This window comes from Ischnura elegans, chromosome 12, assembly GCF_921293095.1.
Source record: "Ischnura elegans chromosome 12, ioIscEleg1.1, whole genome shotgun sequence".
Taxonomy (NCBI): Eukaryota; Metazoa; Arthropoda; class Insecta; order Odonata; family Coenagrionidae; genus Ischnura; species Ischnura elegans.
This window is the reverse complement of record NC_060257.1, coordinates 84,682,782-84,706,164: the sequence shown is the minus strand read 5'-3', so window position 1 is coordinate 84,706,164 and position 23,383 is coordinate 84,682,782. Positions and strand designations below refer to the sequence as shown.

Below are 23,383 nucleotides of genomic sequence, written 5' to 3'. Positions count from 1 at the left end.
GTTACCCAACCCATATTTCCCAGTTATTATTCCGTCTTGACCTTCGCCGACGACAGCGTTCCAGTCCCCTAAAATAATAAGATTTTCTTCCCCTCTTACCTGCTTGATAACTTCCGCTATATCTTGGTAGACATCTTCTACTTCTTCGTCTTCATAATCTGACGTAGGCATGTAAACCTGTACCACTACAGTAGCTACGGGTTTAGTATTTATCTTCACCATTACTATCCTTTCATTAAACTGCAGGTAGCTTTTAATACGCATCCCGGCGCTCTTTCTAAGCATTATGCCTACTCCAGCATTACCATTTAGCGATCCCGTGTGTATCATTCTGTAGCTTCCACTCCAAAAGTCTCCTTCCTGGGGCCTCTTCATTTCGCTGATGCCTAATACATCGAGGTTCATTCTTCGCATCTCCACCTTCAAGTTCTCTAGCTTACCGCAGGTACGAAGTGATCTGACGTTCCATGTTCCTATCCGTAACATTCTATCTCGTTTGACCGATGTACCCTCTCGAGTAGTCCCCGCCCGGAGATCAGAATGGGGGACTAGTTTACCTCCGGAATATTTTACCCGAGAGAATTCCATCATGTCATTATATATATTGAGTGGAGTAGCTGTGACTCCTCGGGATGATAATGTGGTGGTTTCCCCTTGCCTTCCACATCGCAGTACTACAGCCGTTAAAGTAAATGTTACCACGCCCGTAGTGGAATGTGTGTCGCTGTACCGACCAGTATGGTCTCCACCTTCGCACATGTGAAGAAGAGCTGCTGCCCTCTCCCCCGGGTGATGAGAGGCATAATTATTGGCGGCCCTGAGTCGCCAAGTCACGGTATCTTCACAGGTTTTGGTATCTTTTAAATGGCCTACCTTACCCAAGGGTAGCCCAATACCCCATCAGAATACCGCCGCTTTTTGTCCACGACTGCTTATTCGACGAGAGAACTCGCTTATCTCGCAGCTAACTTCTATATCTAAAGGTCGACCCACCATCCGCAACCCGGTGGACGCACTCTGTGGCTTTAAGCTCAGCCACGAGAACCTTGTTATGCTCAATAAATATTTAAGAATGCTATAGTAACAATATGGAAATTCGTCAGCCCATTTTAAAAATAATAATAAAATGCCTTTATTCGGGCGAGGTTGAGACTATGAAGTCCCCTCTTCCACCTAACCCCTCGATAGCGTCAATGCAAACAAATTAAAAAATGGTAGATAAACGTTTACAATACAAAATATATAGAATATACACTATTTGTGAAATGTCAAAAATATAAACAACTATATGTGAAAATTTTGTGTAAAAAGATTTCTGTTTGTGGAAAAAAAACATGAGGATAAGGGTATCGTATCCTTCAGCGAAAAAACCCACTGCAGGAAAACTCCCACACAAGAAGGGGGGCGTGAAAAACCTGCGAAAACCTAGATTCCATTTTAGATGATATTGTTACGTAATCCGCGTATGATGGGCACATATTAGAGCTTCCATCAATTTAAATTACGCAGAAGAGAGTAGAGTAGAAGGTAGGTAGCTAGCATTTCAGGGGGGGTCCGGACCCCCCTCTCGCTACGTCACTGGTAGCTGGGTATACTTGAATAGAAAAATTTAAATCCAATTACTAAATTAAAACTGTACCTGTCATCAGTTCTTTTAATTAACCCTCCAGTTACATCACAGTAGCGCTCAATCGAGCCAAAAATTGCTAATATTTCGGATTCTCCCTCACCTAAGAGGAAGGAAAAAAGTTAGAATTGAGGATGGTTAACGAGATGAAACGCAAAGTGTAAAATAATATAATTATAGTGAAAAAATCCTTAAAAATAGGTGGACGAAATTGCACACGCTCCGGTCGTTTCCAGGCACTTGTGGTCACTTCATACATCTCTGATGACAATAATGATGCTTGTTCTCCACTCATGAAGATATAAGATATGAAATATTTCCATACTTCGCATTTCCCATTGGTAATAGAGTAATAAATCTTCCACTCTTTTTTAAATCTGAAGACGTGATGTCATGTCTTGGGGAAAGTGGCAGGAGTAATGTGAAAAGGACATGAACTTTTTTTTTACCTGCACTCACTCATTTTCGGAAGGTCTTAAAGACGACCTTTTTTCTATGGAATTGTTTCATTCCGAAACTAATGAAAAGCTCTCTGTAAGAGCCACTTACTGTGACAGAGCGGTAACAAAAAAAAACGTGAGACTGTAACAAATGAATTGCCTTGGGATATTACTCTTTTCATTTGTTTCGCTTGGAACATATGAACAGAAAAAAATACAATATTCAGCAGGGGAAACTACATCTTGCTTCCATAATGACGTCTCGGAAAGTATCTTTTTAGAGCACTTTATTGTGGGAAAGACACTCGTAATTTAAAAATAAATAGCTTGCCCGTAAGTCAGAGTAAAATGGAAAAGTTAAATGTTGTGTCGGTCAATTACGTCGCCGCGTCGTAAGCTATTCAACTTAAAACACACAAATAACACTAGTAAACTTCAGTCTATATTTATGTAGCTACTTCGCTTGTGAGGAATTTTTCTCAGGTATCAACCGGCACAACGTTTTGAGAGAGTAGTTCACTATTTTCTCGAGGTTAGCCTGATTTAAACCCAAAGATTACAACAAGATAGGCCTTAATTTGGTGGCCCTCAATAATCACGCCTGGTTAGAGTCCCAAGATCATTTCATTTGCCAGGATAGCTTATGACATGTCGACACTAGTACTTCAGTTCCATTTTGAGCACTATCGTGTTACTCCTTAAAAGTGCGTCTTCGGCCAGTCCGCAATGATTTCCCTCCATTAATTTTCCTTCTGTGAATCTTTCCGCGTATATCTACATCTACATCTACACAATACCCCGCAAGCCGCCTTAAAGGTGTGTGGCAGAGGGTGTTAGGACACCAGCCGTTTACAGCTAAAAAAACGAAGTGGTCTAACGAAGTTGAGACTAGCGTTTATTAAAGTCCTTTATGGTTCGGGGGAAAAACAAATTCCCATATCTATCCGTTCGGAAAAACATCTCTTAATTTATCGCTTCTGTCGGCCCTGGTAATATAGTGTGGCTCTAATAATGTGTTCTTTGTGTCGCTCTTAAAGATATCCATTCTCATTTGTTCAAGCAATCTAAGCCTAGCGCGCAGCCTCCGAGTCGCCAGCGGCTCCCAGCCTAATTCGCTTAACATCTGAGTAACGCTGTCTGTACGCCCGTAGCAGTTTTTGACGAAACGCGCAGCCTTCCTTTGTATTTTATTCAGTTCGCGGATTAAGTATTTCTGCACCGGATCCCATACGCTCGCTGAATATTCAAGGTGCGGTGAATATCGTATCACCTAAACTTTTAAAAATACGGTGCAGTACTTAAGCTCAGTTAAATCTCTCAAAATAATAAACAACCAAACGCATTTCATACCCTGATCCAAATATTCGTTCTTAAATTAAGGCTACGACATCAATGAGGTCCGAAACAGTATTTTTGGCGTTAGGTAGTATTAGTGAGATAAATGCATTGCAATAAACACTTCCTTTTTTATTACTAGAAAAAACCGTTTCCATTAACTATAATACGCTATTCCTTCATGTCATTAAAATTAGCATGAGTATTTAAATACAAATCCATATTTGCACCATTACAGACCATTTACGTAAGCCAGTTTCATCTAAAAAATTATTTCCTTCCAGTGGTTTGCTCACCATTATTTGTGTTGAACACGTGTCATCATTACCTAACAGAAAAATCTTGGGATGCATTGCTAAATTTTTAAATATGATTCGGGAATTTCAAAACTCGGTCATTTCGTCGCACATTATCAACCTAAACTTTCAATTCACTTTGAAATACTCTGGCAGATATAAAGTAATCTAATAATCACTTTGTCACTCTGTGATTCAGCCCGAGGAATGGTTTGGTTAGATGGGGGTACATCTCACCCCTGACTAAGCTACAGGGGTATGAATTTCACATATTCAGGGCTGGAGACCACTGGACCAGCTACAACACTCTCCTATTGAATGGGCGCAACAATTCTAGGCCTGAAAACGTAGAACACTTAGATGCCTTCGCGCACACGGACAAGAAATGAGGAATTTTATTAAGGCATAAGCCTTTCCCCACTCCTTTACGAAAGGCGGACTTGGTTTCGCCGTGCGTGATAAGGAGCAGTATTTGAACGGAGAATTGCCTTGCTGGAGAAGAAGTTCCATTTGGAAAGACTTTATTGCTTTTCCGGCGCATAGACTGGGTAAAGAGTTCTCGGGATCGCCACTGGGACAGGAACTGCTTTGCTGCCGACGTTTCGATGCACGACTCGGCCGTCGTCCTCAGGGCTATTAGTGCCACATTTGTACGTTAAGAAAGGCATTTGATAAGGTTCCGCTTCTAAAGCTGATTCAAAAGTTGGAAGCATACAGTACATGTTGATGGAGACTTTCGCGGGGTGGTGCAGCATGCGTAGCAAGGTTTTCGGGTTGACCTCCGCGTCGTTTCATCTTCATGACGACAGTTTCGCCGGCGTTGCAGCTGGCGTCTTCAGGTTCGAAGTGTTTGATGCAGGATTTTGCCCGTCTTATATAGGGCTTGGTTTGGGCTAGGTGCGTTCTGATAGGTCCGTTAGGGTAAGAGTCTCTTCCAGGTGTTTGAGAGCGAATAGCTGTCCTCCCTGTTAAAAGTGGATGTTTTCGCTATTTCGATAGCCTATCGGGGGAAAGTAATACTTTTCTCTAGCGATGATTTATGCATTTTTAAAGTCCACATTGTGTGTTGGTCCTTCCCATACATGCTCGGCGATGGCGAATAACCGAAACTGTCTTGGTGGCCCTTAGCTATTCGCTATAACGCTTCGAAACTGAAGACGCCAGCTGCAACGCCGGCGAAACTTTCGTCATGAAGATGAAACGACGCGGAGGTCAACCCGAAAACATTGCTACGCAGCATACAGTACAGCTAAGCATGTAGGAGGTTGGATTGTCATGGATGAAACTCACAGCCCTGAGGACGATGACCGAGTCGGACGACAAAACATCGGCAATAATGCATCTTCTGACCCAGTGGCGATCCCGAGAAATCTTCACGCCAAGAAGTTCCATGTCAATAGGATGCGACTATGCAACCATTTGTGGAAATGGTTAAACAAAAGAAGAAGAATTTTATCTACAGAAATTTTACGACAGGAGATAGACGCTTTGAAGTGTAGAACAAAGTAGAGGTAATAGAGGCTCTCAAAAAGACGATTTTGAGGCGATTGTAATCATTAAAGTATTTTACCGATTAAGGAAGGTTTCCATGGAGTACATAAGAAGAATTCTGGGAGACTCCCCTTCCTTCAAGCCCTTCCCTCTTCAATTCTTAATTAGGCCTACTCCTCTTCATTCTATCTAAAAATCCTTTTCTTTTCCTTCCTCTCCCTCGTTTACACAACGTTCTACCCTCTAGCACTTTTTTCAACATCCCATCCCCGCTAAGTACTCCCTCCATCCATACTTTCTGTCTCCTCCGTATCTCATCTAAAAGCTGCCTCCCCTCACCCACCATCTCCAGCACTTCGTCGTTCTAATTCCTCTCAGTCCGCCTCACCTTTTCTATTCTTTTTCACACCCACAAGGGATGCGTTCTCCTTTCCTCTAACCATCTACAGAGCTGATTAGAGGAAAGGAGAATTATTTGATCTGCAGAAATTCACGACAGGACACGTTGAAGTGTGGAGGAAATCAGAGGTTATATTAAAACGCTCACAGAAACGACTTTAAGACGATAATACTAAAATATTTTATTTCACGCCAAGGAAAATTATTCTTCTACCATTTACTACGTTCTCTAGAGTAAATCATTCTGAATTATCGGCTCTGCAGTTATCTAAAGCAAGGTATTGTAATGCAGGAAGGGATCCTTCCTCAAGTTATAATTGTGCAGTCGGAAAACCAGCTATTTTCCATACCCAGGGGTTATAAATCAATCAGCTCCGTTTTGCGCCAACTCGCGCTAATCACGACTGTTTCCTCAATTAATCTAAGGTAAGGGAATGGAATCGCTACTATAGTGCAGAAGATAAGAAGAATAAAAAAATTTTAAGAAAACCCAAAACTGTTGGTCAATTTTTAAGGTTTCACTAGAAAACTGATTCATCAATTATCGCGTATGTAAATATATATATATGAAATTCGTAGACGCAAGCGTGATGGAGTGGAATATTTCTATATTGAAATAAGTACTTACAATTTTCCACGATTATAAAATGTATTACGACAGAGGTTTCAATGTTTCTACATCATCTTCATAATTTCTTGTACCTTGAATTATATGTACTAACAGCGGAGTTTAGATCGTAATAAATTTTATAATTGTGGAGAATTGTAAGTATTTATTTCAATAAACTCGTATAAAAAGAATAAATGGCGAAATTATATTTATAATGGCATAATTCGCAACGAAATTCTTATGGAAGCCCTTTAAAAGACCATTTTTCGATACCAAAAGATTAAATTCAAGATTGAAAAGCAAAACTCGGATGTTATCCTGAATGATTCCTGGTTAACATCAGTGATCAGACGCATTATTTAAATTAGGCTTCTTAGTGTATTATAAATATTAAATGGCCACGATATGTGAAAACATATAAAGGAATGATACGAAATTTTTTAAATGTTGATAATCTTTAACGACCTAAAAACAGCGCTTTAAATTCTCTTCAGAGCATTAAAAATAGACATTTTAAAAGATGAAACACTTAACATTTCAAAGCACATTACGGGCATTTTTTCAATAGGAATTGTGTATTCAGTTGAAGCGCTTTCTTGCTCATATTTACTGTTTCAATGCTTGTCGGAGCTGGGAACTGAACGTATGGATATCAAGAATTTTCTTTTGCCATTTTTCTCAAATTGCATTAGGTTTTCCACACCCGGATACGAGAGAATATCTCCATGTGTTAAAAGCATAAAATAGATTATGTGGACATCGTTAAGCCCCAAAACTTTTAAAATACTTTTGTTAATATCAAAGAATATATTTGACCAAATACAATTAAAATTCCAAACTCTGAAAATGACCCACTTCGCCTTCCTAAGGATGAACGGATCAACAGGGCAAGAACCACCCCTCAATATTCATTTTCTCTATCATGTGAAATAACATATTCATTCCTTCGAAGTAGGAAGGAACAAAAGGTACGATGATCAAAAATATATAAGGAAATAAATTATAAATCAAAGATGGAGAATTGTCTTTCCGCCACATCTATCGAACATTGTGAATCAATTTTCTTTTTTGGCAAATTTTATTTTAATCTCTTAAAGAGTCAATTTACATTTTTCCATTTTGTTTCAAATTTTGGCGAATTATCCTTACCACTTGCCTTTTAATTTTGAAACTGTTTGGGACCACTCTTTTGGAAGATACCTGTTGCAAATTTTTATTCCTTCAGACTGATTGGACGCCACCAGAAATCAAGAGTCTTTCGATTAATTGACCAAATTAAAGCATTGAGCTTTTGTTTTTCAGAATCCAATCCAAGGATTAAAAATCGCAACAGGTATCAACCGAAAGAACACTTTCACAGATTTCAACATGGATCGTCACTCTCTGATTGACGCATTCGATATTAAGAGAAGGCGAACTTTAGAATGGAAAAGAGTGCACCAGTATCGCTTTGTCTAATCGGAAAAATTAAGCGGCTATTTATTCGCGTGCGGGCCTCTCAAGAGTGTTCTTTTCATTCCATCGACCGGGCGAAGAACCAGAGTCGACTCCGTCGGAGCGAATATAACACGCCAAGCCGAGAAGCCATGTGTCTTTTCCTCCCCCACACGCTCAGAATGTAACACAGGCCAAAGCGCCGAGATTGCCGGCGGCCAGATAAGGAAAGATTAATCGGAAACGGAAACCGAGTCCCAGGAACACCTTGGGGGAGAGGAAATTACCCAGAATACACCTCTGCCGATCCATTCATTCCGCTATTTTATTCATCGCGGAGGTGAATAGGTTGTGGGGGCGGGGGACAGGGGGGGTTGAGGGGGTGGTAACTGATAAAAACGGTAATATCGCCACCTTCGGCTCTTGTTCCGAATAATTAGCTGTGCATACAAACGAAACGAAAATGGCCACCCCTGTCCCACAACCCCCCCCTCTTCGGCTGCCACCTAAATCACCCCCTACCCTTCAACCCCCCTCCTTCACCCCTATTTCCACCCCCACAAGAAGCGTGCCTTTCCGAACCGCATCAATTTTCTTCTTCCCCTCCGAACACAAACACTCGCATCATGAATTTATTCCCTATTTCCAGACCCGAAGAGCGTTTCTTTTCGGAAACGATTTTTCACCCGACCGCGATGTATTTATAAGCGCTAATGCACGTATTTTTGCGCCTTTAATAAAAGCGGAACGAGTGCGTTTTTTTTTGTTCGTAACTCGTCCATAAATCCCCCTATTATCATCTGTGTACGTAGCACGTGTGTTATATGGAGTGAATGTTCACCGCTTACTAAGTGATGACATGGGGTATTTTTTAGTCAAGACTCGGAAACGTGATTTTTTACTCGTGGATTCGGTAATTGGATGGGAAAACAGATTTTCGGTAATAATAAAAACCCAGTCCCACATTCAGCAGTGATGGAAGTTAAAAGAGTTGTGAAACCTGCCGGAAAAAAATACCGAGGATAAGAACCAATTTGAATGACTCTTCTCGGGTTCCCAATCGGGTAATGGTCTGCATGATGTTCGCCGACGTTTCGTCGGAAGACTTTCCCAACATCTCAAGGGCTGATGATGATGTTGGGAAAGTCCCCCATCGAAACGTCGGTCACCATCATGCAGATCCTGACCAGGTTGGATACCCGAGAACTCTTAGCGAAAAACTGTTGAAATTTCAACAGTAAATTGAGACCACTGTTAAAACTAACAGTAACTATAATATTCGAGGAATCAAGCGAGATGGAGTGGAACTGATTCATAATGAAAGATGATTTGCAATTTTCCACAAAAATAAATTTAATCCGACCCGAGTTTCGATGTTAATACATCATTTTCAAGATACAAATGGTGGTAAGTGCAGTTAATTAATACATATTTAGGAGGCGGGAGTGGGAGAACAGAGGGGAGAGAAAGGAGAAATGGGACGAAAAATCCTCAAAGAGGTGGCTGGAATGGATAGAAGTGGAAAGCAGTAAATGTTAAAACTAACAATGACTGTTGACTCTAACAGTAACTAATAAATCAAACAGTTATTGATGAATTCAGCAGTTACTCTTGAATTCAACAGTGCTCCAATTAAATGTTCGAATTCCAACAGTTTTTTCGCTAAGGGAAGAGTTAGTTCAAGTTATTCACAGGGAAAAGCTGAGATTCTTCGATATGTACCAAGGTTAATATCCAAATTTCGAAAATACCGGCGTATTTTCAAGGACTAACCATCTAAAGGTGTTTGGTGAAGTCGTTAAGGTTAGGTTGCCATATGCCGTAGGTCGAAACTCTCCCTCATCGTTTTTTCCAGCCTCGGTAGCGTCGGGGTAAAGTCCTCACCACCTAATCCGAGAGTTGCGAGTTCGAGTCCCGCCTGCGTAAGTTACCTCTATCTAGAGCATTGGTTTTCGTACTTGTACAATAGTAACTCGAGATAAAGTTAATAGAGAGCAGTTTTCGGAGAATGCGGAAATGAATAAATATAATAAAAGTAGCCGCAAGGGGTAAAGAATTACGTGATGCTTAATTCAGGATATCTATACGTCCGGTTGTCTTTCTTTATTTACATTTATTGTTCAAACCGAGTTCTCTTACCTGGGAAGCCGAATTACCAGCGATGGACGGAGCAAGAAAGAAATACACAGTAGAATAGCGCAGGCGAAGAGGGCGTTCTAAAAAAAGAAGAATCTTCTTACAGCTGAAAATACCAGCATAGAAGTAAGGAAACAATTCATCAGATGCTACATATGGAGTATGTTTCTCTATGGAAGCGAGGCTTGGACGTTGACAGCAGCAGAGAAGTCAAGAGTGGAAGCATTCGAAATGTGGTGCTACCGAAGAATGATGAAGATAAAATGGATTGACCGTGTGAGTAACCATGAAGTGCTAAGGAGAGTAGGAGAAAAGAGAAGCCACCTAAAAACATTAAGCAGAAGAAGGTACAACTTAGTTGGCCACATTTTGAGGCAAGATGGTCTGATGAAGACAATCGTTGAAGGACAAGTGGAAGGGAAAAAGGGCAAGGGACGGCCCCGAATGAGTTATATCGGACAGGTTATAAAGGATGTAAAAGAGAATAAATATGTAGCTATGAAGAGATTAGCGGATAGGAGAGAGAAATGGAGAGCTGCGTCAAACCAATCTTAGGATTGTTGACTAATGATGATGATGATTGTTCAAACAAACAATTTAAAACCCTTCCGTGAATATCTTATGACCTATTTATGAAATAAAAAATCAGTACCTTAACTCATCTAAAGCTCTCATTAAAATATAATGCCGAACGAATTTTCTAACCCAATTCAAATAATCGGTTTCAAATAAGGCTACATCATCAATAGTATTCGTAACATAATTTTCATCATGTAATTGATAACTCCAGGCTAAACTGTTAAAAAAAATTCCATCATATAAAATAAAAGAATGATTTGTAAGGTTCTTCAGTGTTTTTTAGCGTTACTTTAAGTGAGATAAATCCATTTCGATGCACATTTTTCATTTATAAAATTAGTGAAAACGGAGTATTATTATACTCCTTCAAGACATTGAAATTAATTTGAGTATTCGAATAAAGAATTCATAACTGCATTTAATTCAAGTTGCGTGCAAATGAGGGGGGCCTTATGCAAATTACTTTGGATTCGCTTTCATCTCGTGGCGTACCGCGTTGTTGGAGTGTATAATGCGATTAAATTAATCCTAACTCCCTCTTACCCACAATTTCTTGGAAAATGAGTGTATTTAAGAAAAACACGCACATCCGACAGCGTCGCGTGGACCAATTAAAGTCATGGAATCGTGATTGGCGAAAGTAATTTTTCCACATTATCCCCACTTTTCATATCTTCCGTTTCGTCTTTGATGCTCACCAACCTTCACTACCAATAAAAAGACCAGGAAGAAAGAAGCGTGCTTCAAATTTCATTCATTATCCTAAAATATCGCTTATTACGGAAGGATTTAGCCTTTTTCCGATTTTTTTCCAGAAATTAACGATCCTATTCATATTATCAGGCAGACGAGTACCTTTGAATAATAAACAGGATGAGTTAATCCAGCAAAATATAAATTCTCAACGCAGGTCACCTCATACTGGGTCACGGAATATATGTCCAGATACAAGGCACACGAAATATGTGGCGGCGTCAGTCAATTGATCTCAAAATGGGTGATATTGCGCCATTGCATTGATAATACTTGCTTAAAGGTCTCGTTTAATTAAGCTGAAAGATTAATTGGTGAATCGGTGAATCAAACAGGGTTCTCAAATAGCAGTAAAAGGATCTAGCAGGTTAATATGGTGAAAAGTGCCCCAGGCAGTTTGAAAAATAAAAAATATACACTTAAAAATCATCCAAAATTATGTTTCCTCAAAGTTTCAGGCCTCAACAATGGACTATAACCCAAAAAAATTGAAATACGATTTTCAGTCTTTTAACCACATCTCCAGTTTTTATTTTGTAAAATCGTTTTCTTGATTTTAAAATGTAAATACTATTACGTTCCACCATCCTCATTTTTTTCAAAATTTTTTGACTGAAAACTAAACTTTTACAATATTTTGAAAATTTCAAAATTAAATTGAAAATTTTAGGAAACTTTGCAATTTTGGATGCACTTTCAGTGCATATTTTTTATTTTTCAAAATGTTTGGGGGCACTTTTCACCATCTTAACTTGGTAGACCCTTTGACACCACTCGTCAAAAACAAAAAAAAAACAAAAAACAAAAAAAACTTAACCATAATACCCTCCTGTGGCAGTTTACGGGAATTACTTCCACGCCAGGGACTACCGCAGACACAAGCACACACCTCCGAATGGACACCTTCACAAGGCTGTCGAACCTCGCCAAGGTGACCTTGGGTTGTAACCTGGGACCCTCCGTACAGATGGATGGTCTCTACTAAGGATGGCAGGTTATTACGCACACACACTTCTGTGGTGGTTTACGGAAATGTTACTTCCACGCCAGGGACCACCACAGACCATACACACTACCCAGAAGTATCCTTTGCGGGGCTGTAGTGACCTCGCTAAGGTAATCTGGGTTGTAACTTGTCCTCCTTTGCGGAGCTGTAGGGACTCTGCTTAAGGATGCCAAGTTCGGCCACAATCACACTCATAAGCACTCAATACAATCACCCAAACAAGCACTACGGCACGGATTTCTGGTAAACCGCTCATTCGGGGGTGTGCTTGTGTCTGTGGTAGTCCCTGGCGTGGAGCCCACTCAACTGGGAGGTGCACCCGCGATCACTTTGCACGTGGGCTGTCTGTGAGATAGAGAGGAAGAAGGAAGAGAGGAGTGTCTCTCCACAGAAGCGGCTCTATAAAGAGTTGTGGGGCAGGGGAAGGGCAGGATTGGGATGGGGGTAGATAGTAGCACGCACATCTGCAGCGATGTCAAATTGAGCCGGAGCACGCGATCCCACCGCTGTTGGATGTCCCATTTGACTCGTCGCTGGGAAGAGGAAATTGGCGCGGAGAGAGAGAGAGAGGAGGAAGTGGAAGCGAGCGCTCTAGTGGTGGCGATACGAAACAGCGGCGCGTGTCCTGATTGGACGGAAAGGCCAGGACGAGGGGTTTATAAGGGCAGGAAACGGTCAGGAGAGGTGGGGGTTGAAAAGGTGAACGTAATTTGAGTAAAATAGGCAGCGTGGACAACGCATGTGTGCATGAATCGGTTTGAGCGAGGTGAGGATGGCGCTGTTGATGGGAAGGAAGAAGAACTGAAGTCACGCTTTTCGCCCTGCGATGTATACGTCAGATGGTGATGTGTTGGAGAAAGGAAATAGGTTCACCCCACCCTTGAATATTCACTTTCTCTCCATCATCTAAAATAAAATATTCATTCATCTTTCGAAGGAGAAATAAACAAATGGATACGACGCTGTAAATAGAAAAAAATTGATATTACAACCCAGTGGCGTAACTGTGGGGGGGGGACGAGGGGATAGATAAATCCCCTCCCCCCAAAGCCTTAGAGAATAAAAAATTATTTAAAACTACCTTCTAGTTATGACGCATAATAACTGCATATGCTAAAAGTTAAATTTAGGTGTCAAAATGATTTTAAATGTATTTCCAGGCATGTCATTTTTCAAAAATTTTCCTGGGTCCCTGTGACCTGGGAGTTGGGGGCTAACCCCTAGGCCCCTAGTCCCCCCAAATCATATTCCTAGATACGCCATTGTTACAACCATTAATTATAATTGAAAGATGGAGAATATTATTTCTACCCCATTCATAATCAATTTTTTCAAGCAATAATCTTTGGAATTGGGGCCCAGCCGAGGGCCTTCAATAACCCCACACCGCCCATGGACAGTTCCTTTCCAGGGTCAGGGTCCTATCCTTGCCGTGGACATCGCACTCGCACGTTTAGTTATCACAAACATTAGCAAAGAGTAACATTTCCAAATCACGTCGTCCGTCTTGCACCAAAAATCAATTTGTAATGAGAATGCAAGAGCCAATTCCTCCCATTCACTTATTTTTCCTACTCTGACAGTGAAATTACTTCATTAGTGTCTTGCAGTGTAAATCTTTAAGAATGCCATGCAAAATTTTGTCCTAAGTTTCGACATACTTATGCCTTCATCAGGACTTTTTTTTATGAATATGATTCGTTTATAAATAAATAAATTACGAATAAATAAATGTTATTTATTTATACATAATAAATAAATATATTATATTAATAATAAATAAATTATAATTATGCAATAAATGTAAAATATTTATTCATTATATATTTAATATGTTCATTCGAATTAACAAATCGTATCATTGCAAAAAAATCCCTGATGAAGGCATGAATATATACCAAAATGTTGGTCAAAATTTTTGAATTTAATTCTTTATGACCTACAATCTAAGGCGATTATCAACGTAAATAAATTTAGGACGGGAAGAATAACTCAAGTAAATCTCTATTATGTGATGGGAAAAGAGATTTTTGCTCATTTATTTATTTCCATTCCACCGTAAACAGCAGCTATTGGCCTGTTACCTTGGAGTTGATTCAACAATCAAACGTGTACGGAGTCGAATCCGCGATCCCTTGCTTTACAGTCGAGGACCTAACTTCGTCGCCACCGACAATTTCGCGGATTATTCGGCCCCTATCCCCCTGGCCAGGGGTTGAGTCAAGCTTCTCCCCCATTGCGTTTGGGAAGGGGGACGAGGTGGTTTCAGCTTTGGAGTGCCTGGCAGCAGGTACAGATAGGGGTTGCAGGAAGTGAGGAAGCGTGCGGTCGGATTGAAGCCAAGGGTGGTCGGAGAGGCGGAAGTGTTTTGCGGCGTGGAAGAGGCCCCTGACTATTTGTCGGAGGGGTCCCGCGCCGCCCCTGATTGATTGGCCAAGTGTGTGAGTGTTGGAAAGGAGAGAATGAGTCCACGTCCATCTCGTCGGGTTAATGTAGGCGGCGCAATTAATTTGGGGGCGTTTGCCACCCATTAGTGGCACCTGGAGTGAGGAGTAGGGGTCGTGATTGCGGCGCATTTGACCGCCACTAAGGAAGTGGCTTCCGAGGGTGATAATTAGCTCCCTAGCAACAAGACAGTAGGGGGAGTTTATCGCATCGGAAGTAATGCCGAAAGTCAATGCGGATGATATGCAATCCTATTTAGCACTATTTAGTACTTCGTAAGGAACGAGTTGGTTTTATTTCCAGTCTCCTACCCAAGGCAGTGCTACTATTGGTACGCACAATTACCCCTTTTCAACCCAGAGCTGTTTCTGGGGGAAATATAATTTCAAGATTCCTCGTTTTTAAAACTTAAAACCAAAATTTATATGCATGGTGATTGTGATCTATCAAATTCATTACTTTACAATGCTACACCTCGCAAAGGCAAACATTATACCGCAAAATATTGAAAAAAAAAGTGAATCGCATTGCACTCATCACCGCGCCGCGGACATTTTTGAAAACCGATTAAAATGTGACCGAAGTGACAACAGAAATCAGCCCTCTGTGGGATGTAATTAGAGCTTATATATGCAGTGCCATTGGTAGAGTTTCCACAACCATATTTTCTACTATTCACCAGTATACCACCTTGATCCTCCCTCATTATGCGACCATTTGGTTTTCATTATCGATTCGGCAGTAACTTCCATCAAAGAAGCCTCGATTGAAGCAGTTAAGCCGCTCTCCAGGACCTCACGTGAGGTGGTAACATAAAGGATATCTCACCGCGGAAAGAACATTAAGCAATTATGGGGCCACTTCATCCACGTCCTGTACAACGGCGTCATTTCCCAAGCAAACTTTTCTCCTTTCGCGGAACAAATGAAGGAGGATAGAGTGATTAGCGTGAAGTCTTGAAGATAAGAACAGCTGCAGCCCCTAGCCCCATTGAGGGTTTTTCAGGGGGGTTTCATCCCGGAAGAAGTAACTCATTCCGTTCCCAGGGACCTCTGCGTGTTTATTGATTCTATTTAACTTTCTTTATTCTATATATTATACTGATTTGTGAATGAAAAACTTTGCTGTTTCTACAATTTGGAACTTTATTTTCATGACTAGTTTCCATACACTGTATCATATTCATAGGACTAGCCATATATGGTACAGTGTATCGAATAGCCTAATATGATACAGTGTATCGAAACTAGTCAGGAAAATAAAGTTCCAAATTGTAGAAACAGCAAAGTTTTTCATTCACAAATCAGTAAGATGGATTTCTACAACATGAAGGCCTCTACTATTCAGTGCATCTATATATTATATTCTATTTATGTGAACTCTTGGTCAATTACAAAAAAAAACATTTCGTTTTGGAAATTTATTTTCCATTTTAAAGGCTTATCAAATGAAAATATGAGAGTTATAATAGATGCAAAAGTGGTCGATATAAAATTTAATTTTACCAACAAAAAATGCCAATAAAACATTTTAAGAAATAGGTAAAAAAATTAAAAAAAAACAGATATTAAAATTAATGTTACATACCTTATATGAAGATGCTTAGTTTGTTTATCAGGTGCTATGTTACAATTTTACATTCATAATTTTTATATTTTTATTTTCTAAAAACGTTCATGGTGTGAGAAAAATATATTGTTAACATTAAATTGATCAATTTTGATTAATAAGGCAGCAATATATTGTGCTTAAATCACCTAAGTCACCACTTTCATTGAATGAAAATATAAATATAAAATTGTTAGATAGCAACCAATAAACAAACTGAACGACTAACTAAAGATGCGTCACAAAAACTATCTCCATTAGTTTTAAAATTTTGAGTCTTGTTTTTGAACGATTTATCGGATATTTTTCCACGGAAAAATTAATTTTTAATACATAATCAATTTCGTGTGCATTGTACCTCTCATATTTTCGTAAATTGTCTTGAAAATGGAAAATACTTATTCGAAACGCCGGCACATATGTTTTTTTATGAATGAACTAAGCCTCAAAAGTTCATATTTAAAAATAACATTAGAGAGATTCTTTCTGAGCTATGTACTACCACATGGGCTATATCCTGGGGCTATGCAACCGGCCTAAGATTCCTGGAAATGGACTCTCTTCTCTATTACTAAATGGATTAGCTCTTCGTGCCGTTGCATTGAATGCATTATTCCCTTTCAGTGCTGCGGGCCGGTATATCGGCTTCTGCCGCTCGGGCGAAAAGTGCGTCGGGCCGATATATCGGCTCTTACGTAGTCCATTATTTAATTTGCTATAGCTTATTACATTGGTATAACTCATTTCAGTAAACGCAAACATATTTCGTCAATATTATCCAGTTTATATTCATCAATTTAAAAAAAACCGCATACGGATATGTAATAAAATAGCTTTGATTTGTTTTATTCCCTAGTTGCTACATTTTATAAAAATACCTCCGTATTTCTCGGGTGTACCCCAGGAAGAAGGATAGCAGTAAAGGGCTAAATTCCGAATGAACTGTAGTACATAAGTCACTGTTAGTTGTTCCCTATATTATTAAGCTTGAGTTGATGAGTTGAGCATTGGGTCGGAAGATAAAGCTAAGGCAGTTAAGTGTTTGATTCGAATTGTAGCAAGGCTTGGAGCTGAAACATAAGTGTGAGGGAGGAGCATAACAATAGCCTCGATGCTATAGATTTATGCTTAACAATGCAACCCGCTATTTAATCCTAATTTCACGCTAACTTTTTCACCCACTATTTTCATCGCAGCATCAGTCGTAAGAACGTAGCTAATAATTCTTAAATATTTGTTGCAGATATGAATTATGATGCATGCACATTTCTTTTTAAACACTCTTGGCTCTTTCACCATCGACACTGTGTTAGTTTTAACATGTGATCTTTGTAGAGTGTACAAGTCTGTTATACTATCATCAAGCATAAATTATTATTTTTTTGGTAATCGATATATAGAATACAAGACAGTGGTATTAAAATTAGCAATTATCATTGCATGAAACAAATGAATTTGTATGCAGTCACCCGCACGGTGTAATGTAACGTACAACAAGGATGACATTTTCACAATGAAAGAATCAATTGGTTTAGCCGGTATTCGAACTCGAATATCTCGACTACGGGTCAAATATTCTACCAGCATACCCAGTCTTAAGGCTTGGTTACAGGATACATTAACCCATGAAAGTTAATATCTACATTTATGAATGCATAAATTAACACGAAAATGCACCGTGTAACCACCCAACTGGTGTGAATGCATGAACTGAAAATACCACCTGCTCTAATTTGGTTCATGCATTCGCACGTGTTCCGTTCCGGTCCACAAATATCATTCACGCAAACAGACAGGCCGCAGAGTGTAACCAGACCTTTATATTCGCCTTTGAAGAAGGTGGTATAATTGGTAGCATATCTGATTGGCATATGGGAGATCCGCGTTCGACTCCCGGTAAAGCCAAATGATAACTTAATGGCGAATTTCATATTTGTATTATACTACAAATAACATTGTCTAATTAGATAAAAAATGAATGTCTACAATTTTATTAGTTTCCAATTAATTGATGTTCATTTTTGCTGTATAAAATTTCCATCTGACCTATTCATTTCTTAATCAATTACTTATTTCATTCTGCAAATATTTTCGACTTCTTTTTAAGATAGAGATTATTCAAATGGAATGTGTCTACACTGCGTATAACTCGCACCCTTTCCAGTTCGGTAGCTCATAGCAACGCAACGCACGCTTTCGCCCCTGTAAGATGAGAGGTTATTCAGGGCCGGGGGTCAGAGGTGACGAGTGGATAAGGGGCCGAAGCTGTGTTCTGCTCTTTCTCAAACCGTTGTCGGCGACCTCCATGCCTAATCTGGAATTTTTTCCATTATCCATGCACCTTACGACGTAAGGTCCTTACGTGGTCCCCGAGAGGAAGAAAGTTGGTCGGAGTTGTTACCTATCGATCAGTTTATCTTCTTAACCTCTCCGTGACTGTGCGGGGTAACTCAAGTTACCTACGCCAATTTTTTTAAATGTTGCGTAATTTTGTACTTTGTCCCTTTGATATTTTTTTGTATTTCAGCTCAACCACTTTTTCGTTATACATGATTTTAATAACGAATCGCTTTCACAAAGTTACGCCTCAAAAAATCAATTTTTCCTAAAAAGAAATAGTTTTATTTTAGTTAAATATCTCACGGTAATTCATATAATTTTTCGTGCGTTTAAAGAAAATTTGTTGAATACTTTCGTTTCAATTCAGTACATGATGGCCTGATGAAGACAATCGTCGAAGGACAGGTGGAAGGCAAGAATGGAAAAGGAAGACCTCGAACAAAATATATGGAACAAGTAAAGAGAGATGTGAAAGAGAAGAAATACGTAGGTGTGAAAAGATTAGCTGATAGGAGAACTGAGTGGAGAGCTGCGTCAAACCAATCCAAGGATTGTTGACCAGTGATGATGATGATGACTGATTTTTCCTAAAGACTTTTGCAATTTTTGCTTCTAGGGGGGTGGGCAGCTGCCCCTCGCTGGGTACGCTCATGCCCTCAGCGTAGAGGTCGAGAGAGAAGAGGCATTCTCCATTGTCGGAAAAGGGGAGATGCGACGCCTTCTACGTCGACGCGCTGGCGCCGCGAGGCGTCCTTTTTCTCCTCGTAGGAGGGGTGGGGGGAGTGTTGCGGGAGGTTGCAGTCGCTTGTCTGACAGTTGGTGTGCGCGCGGTGGCGCGTCGGCGCAGTTGGCGAGAATCGGGAAGGAAAGCGAGAATGGACGCTTAGAGATAATGGAGCATTGGTAGGGAGGCAAGGGGAACTGGAGCGATAGGGGTTGGAGCAGAGAGATTTGTCGCGTGGGCCGAGGTGCCGTATAACAGGACGTTGCCGTGGATTTAAAGCTGTTGCGAAGGCTTTTAACGCGTCTCTAATGCCTGGTTCACATTACGATTGTCCGAGCGATCGTCCCAACGATAGTTGGCCGAACTAGCCGTGTGAATGCATCTCCTGACAATAGTTGACGTAGTTCCGAACGTTGCCAATTTACGATGGATAGGCGCTGGGAGACCGGAAGAGGAAGCGACAAGAAAAAGACGAAAAGCTCGCGAAGCTCAATTTTTTTCATGGATTTTTCGTAGAAATGAAGGATATAGGCGGAAGAAAAATTATTCGGCAAATACACGTTGAACACAGTAATATCTTGTCCTTGCATACCTCAACAGCTTTGCTAACCGTCAATTTCCCGTTCACTATAGATATCAGCCCTAGAGGGCAGCACAGGTTTTAACAACCGTCGAGTGAATGCACGATAGTTACGACAATCGATGGAACAATCGTAATGTGAATGAGGCATAAGCATGCGTAATTTTCATGAATATTTCAAAATGTGTCGCAGCTTATACCTATTGCTTAAAAATAGTCGCCATTCCAAAATAAAAAGAGCTGGAGTTTTATACAAATATCACAAAAATGCTATTCAAGATCCAGAAATGTTAATAAGTTCTTATGGTAAGCATTTAATGACTTAAAAATTGTCAATTTAAAACAAACTGGAAGAGAACAATAAAACTTGTTTCAATTAGGTTCTTGCATTCTTAAAGGTTCCGTTCCGGTCCATAGAAATCGTTCAAGTATTCATACGTTAACAATTACTTACGTATTGGCGGAGTTTTAGGGGGGTATGCGAAGCTTGGCCCCCCAACTTAAATGATAATTTGTTTGAAAAAATTTCGAAACCTGTACATTCAAGTACAATGAAAACACTTAAACGAAGGTTTTACGTAAATTTTACGTCATAAGTCTTACGTAGCACTTAAAACCTTTTTCAGAAGCTAATTTAAACAAATTCTAAATAACACTTACGGGCTACAGAATGACTGAGGGGTGTTCCTTATCCCCTAAGCCCCTGGCAGGAATGCTGGCCGTCACAATATAAACTTCTTCTTAACTTCGCCCAAGCTCGTACGTTAGGGGCGGTCATCATTCGAAATTCAACTTTTTTCGAAATTCAAAGTTCGACATATCTCAAATGTAGCCCGAGGTAACAAATTAACTGAGAAAAAATTTTGTTCCTGTAGGTTGACATCCTACGGTTGCACCAGGGCCATTTACGTTTAGCGTAGGCAACCCGCAACACACGTCCTTTTTTTTTAAACGCTATTTCAGCGATAAATGTCGTGATTTAAATGTTTTTTTCAGCCAATTATCCACCAGTCATGCCTAAAATCGTCGAGGTAAGCAACATAGATCGAATAATTACGTTTTTTATATAATCACCGGTATTAAAATGCAAAGAAACCAGTTTTTGACGAAACGCGCAGCCTTCCTTTGCATTTTGTTAAGTTCGCGGATAAATTCTATCTGCACCGGATCCCATACGCTTGCTAATTTATCGCTTAAGGGGGAAAAGGCATGCGGAGAACTACGGAAGAAGATTGAATAACCCAGCCATATTGGTAGGAACGATCGCCAATACAAGATGGAATTCCGGCCACAAAAGACTAACGTAAAAAAATTCTCGTACCTCAACAGGACGATTACTGGATGGAATAAACTCCCTGCAGAACTGTTTAAGCCCTACCCTAATAACATAAAGATTTTCAAGAGGTGTAAAGGTTTTTTATTGGAACATTAACATCATTGTATTTTAATCCCTTGCGCTGTAGTGATGAGAGTCTAGCCCGTCATGAACTTCGATGCCAAACCGCGCAACGACGAGTGCATCTCGTCTTCGGATTTTCATAATTTTAGCACTATTTAGAGGAACAATATAATTACTTTGAAAGCTTAACAATGTCAAAACATTCATGGTATATATATAAATATTTCATATTACATGAAACATGATGCATTGGAAGGATTAAAATGATTTTATTCGAGGAGCGATAGCTATGTTCTCCATGTTTAATAATCACATTTTATTTCACGATTCTTCGTTGAATACGAATCACAAAATTTCATTTAACTACCTACCATTTAAAAGAAAACCACAGAAAAATAGAATAGGGAGAATAGGAGCGCGATATTCGGAAAAAAATCGAAGTGGAACGGGTTAATTATTCAGTATATAGTTTCATTTTGGTGATATATTTTTCAAAATTCACTTTCACTTCACTACCTCTTGCTTTACTTGTGGTATTCCATTATAAGTATTCCTGGAAAACAGACAATTACTCATACCACTTATTTTTACAGAGCGCGACCCGGGTTTCAATGAATTATCATTATCTTCAGGCGCAAATTATGATTTGTTTGTCTTATTATTGTTACCTAGTTACTTGATTAATTTTAAAACGGACGCCAGAATAGGGGAAAAAGATGAGTAGAGATACAGGAATACTGTCCTGGCTTTCAATAAAAGTCTTTTTATAGATGATGATAATTCTATGAAACCCGGGTCGCGCTCTGATAAAAAATAAGTGATACAAGTAATTGTCTGATATCCAGGAAACTTATGATGTATTTTTCATTTACTATATTTTTAATGTCTTTATTTTATGTAAACTGTTACCATCTGGCAAAAAAGCCAACTTGTAACTTTTACAATAGTAATAATAATAATTTCTTCTCGATTGCCGACAGGACCAAGTGGAAGCGGCAGACCGCAGTGGGACTTGAGCTGTTGGCCGAGGCGGGCAACTACGTGGCCTTCCAGAGGATGTATGGCACTTCCCACCCGCCGCCGCCGCCCCCGCCCCACCACCACCACCACCACCCCCCGCCCCCTCCGCCCCCGGGGGCTTACGCCGCCGCCTGGCCCTACCACGCCCCCTCCTCCTCCTCCTCCTCCCCCGCCGTCGACCTCTACTACCGCCAGGTGGCGGCCGTGGCGGCCGTCACCCTGCAGAAGCCCCTGCCCTACCGCCTCTACCCCCCGCCCCCGCCGCCCCCGCCGTCCACTGCCGCCCCCGGGGGACCTTTGGCCGCCTCCTCCGGCCTCTCGGCGCTCGCCGCTGCGTCCTCCGCCGCCTCCGCATCCGCGGCTCCGCTCTCCGCCCTCTCCGGCTACTACCTGCAGCATCTCGGACGGACGCTGCCCCCGGTGGCCTCCCCTTCTGGGGGGCGGGACTCCACGCCGTCGCCCCCACCTCCCCCCTCTGGACCTCCTCCGCCTCCGATCATGGACGGGAGGCGGGGCTCGGAATCTCCGCCCCCATGCCACCGGTCCCCGGCATCTCCGTCCGGCCTGGCCGGGGGCAGGGCGTGATTATCGGAGGCCCTCACGATGTGCTCCTCCCGGGGCGGTCTGGACTTGTGGTGGCGCTCCTGCTACAGCTACTGTGTTGTTCTCCTCTATTGCGTGACGGGTGGTGCTTCCTCCGTAGGGATATTAAAGCTGGAGTGGTAAATCTAAGCGGCACATGGTAGACTTGCAGAGGGGACAAAAGGAGTTTGACCGAGAATATACAGGGTGGAGGAAAAATCCGTCACGAAGTTTTATCCAGGAAAAAGGAATCAGTTTAAATAATGGCAATTATAAATAAAGAAAGGTGGTTGCTTGAGATTTTGCTATCTAGAAAGCCAAATTTTGGTTTATAGTACAGTAGATTCTGGTTAATTGAGACATATGTGAGACTCTTGTGCACTTTGCCCCAACTAAGCGGCTGCCACAATTAGGCTATAAAACTATCCTGTATATGGGCAGAAACAAACGTTGAAATGTTAGAAAGAAGACTAAAGAATGTTTATAATGCAGCATAAGTTTATTAAACTATTAATTTGATTGATAAATAGGCGAGTTTATTTAATTTCTTATCATTTTTAAGAATTATAACAATTTAGT

At 40.6% G+C, this 23,383-nt stretch overlaps 1 protein-coding gene across 1 annotated transcript in view; it reads left to right on the top strand.

Moving 5' to 3' along the window:
• LOC124168743 (barH-like 1 homeobox protein) overlaps positions 1 to 22,807 on the top strand; it is a 125,680-nt gene extending 102,873 nt beyond the window's left edge. Inside the window, exon 3 of the mRNA XM_046547011.1 lies at positions 22,183 to 22,807. Within this exon, the coding sequence (XP_046402967.1) occupies positions 22,183 to 22,807 (625 nt within the window). The remainder of the gene's footprint in view (positions 1 to 22,182) is intronic.
• Positions 22,808 to 23,383: the final 576 nt, after the last annotated feature.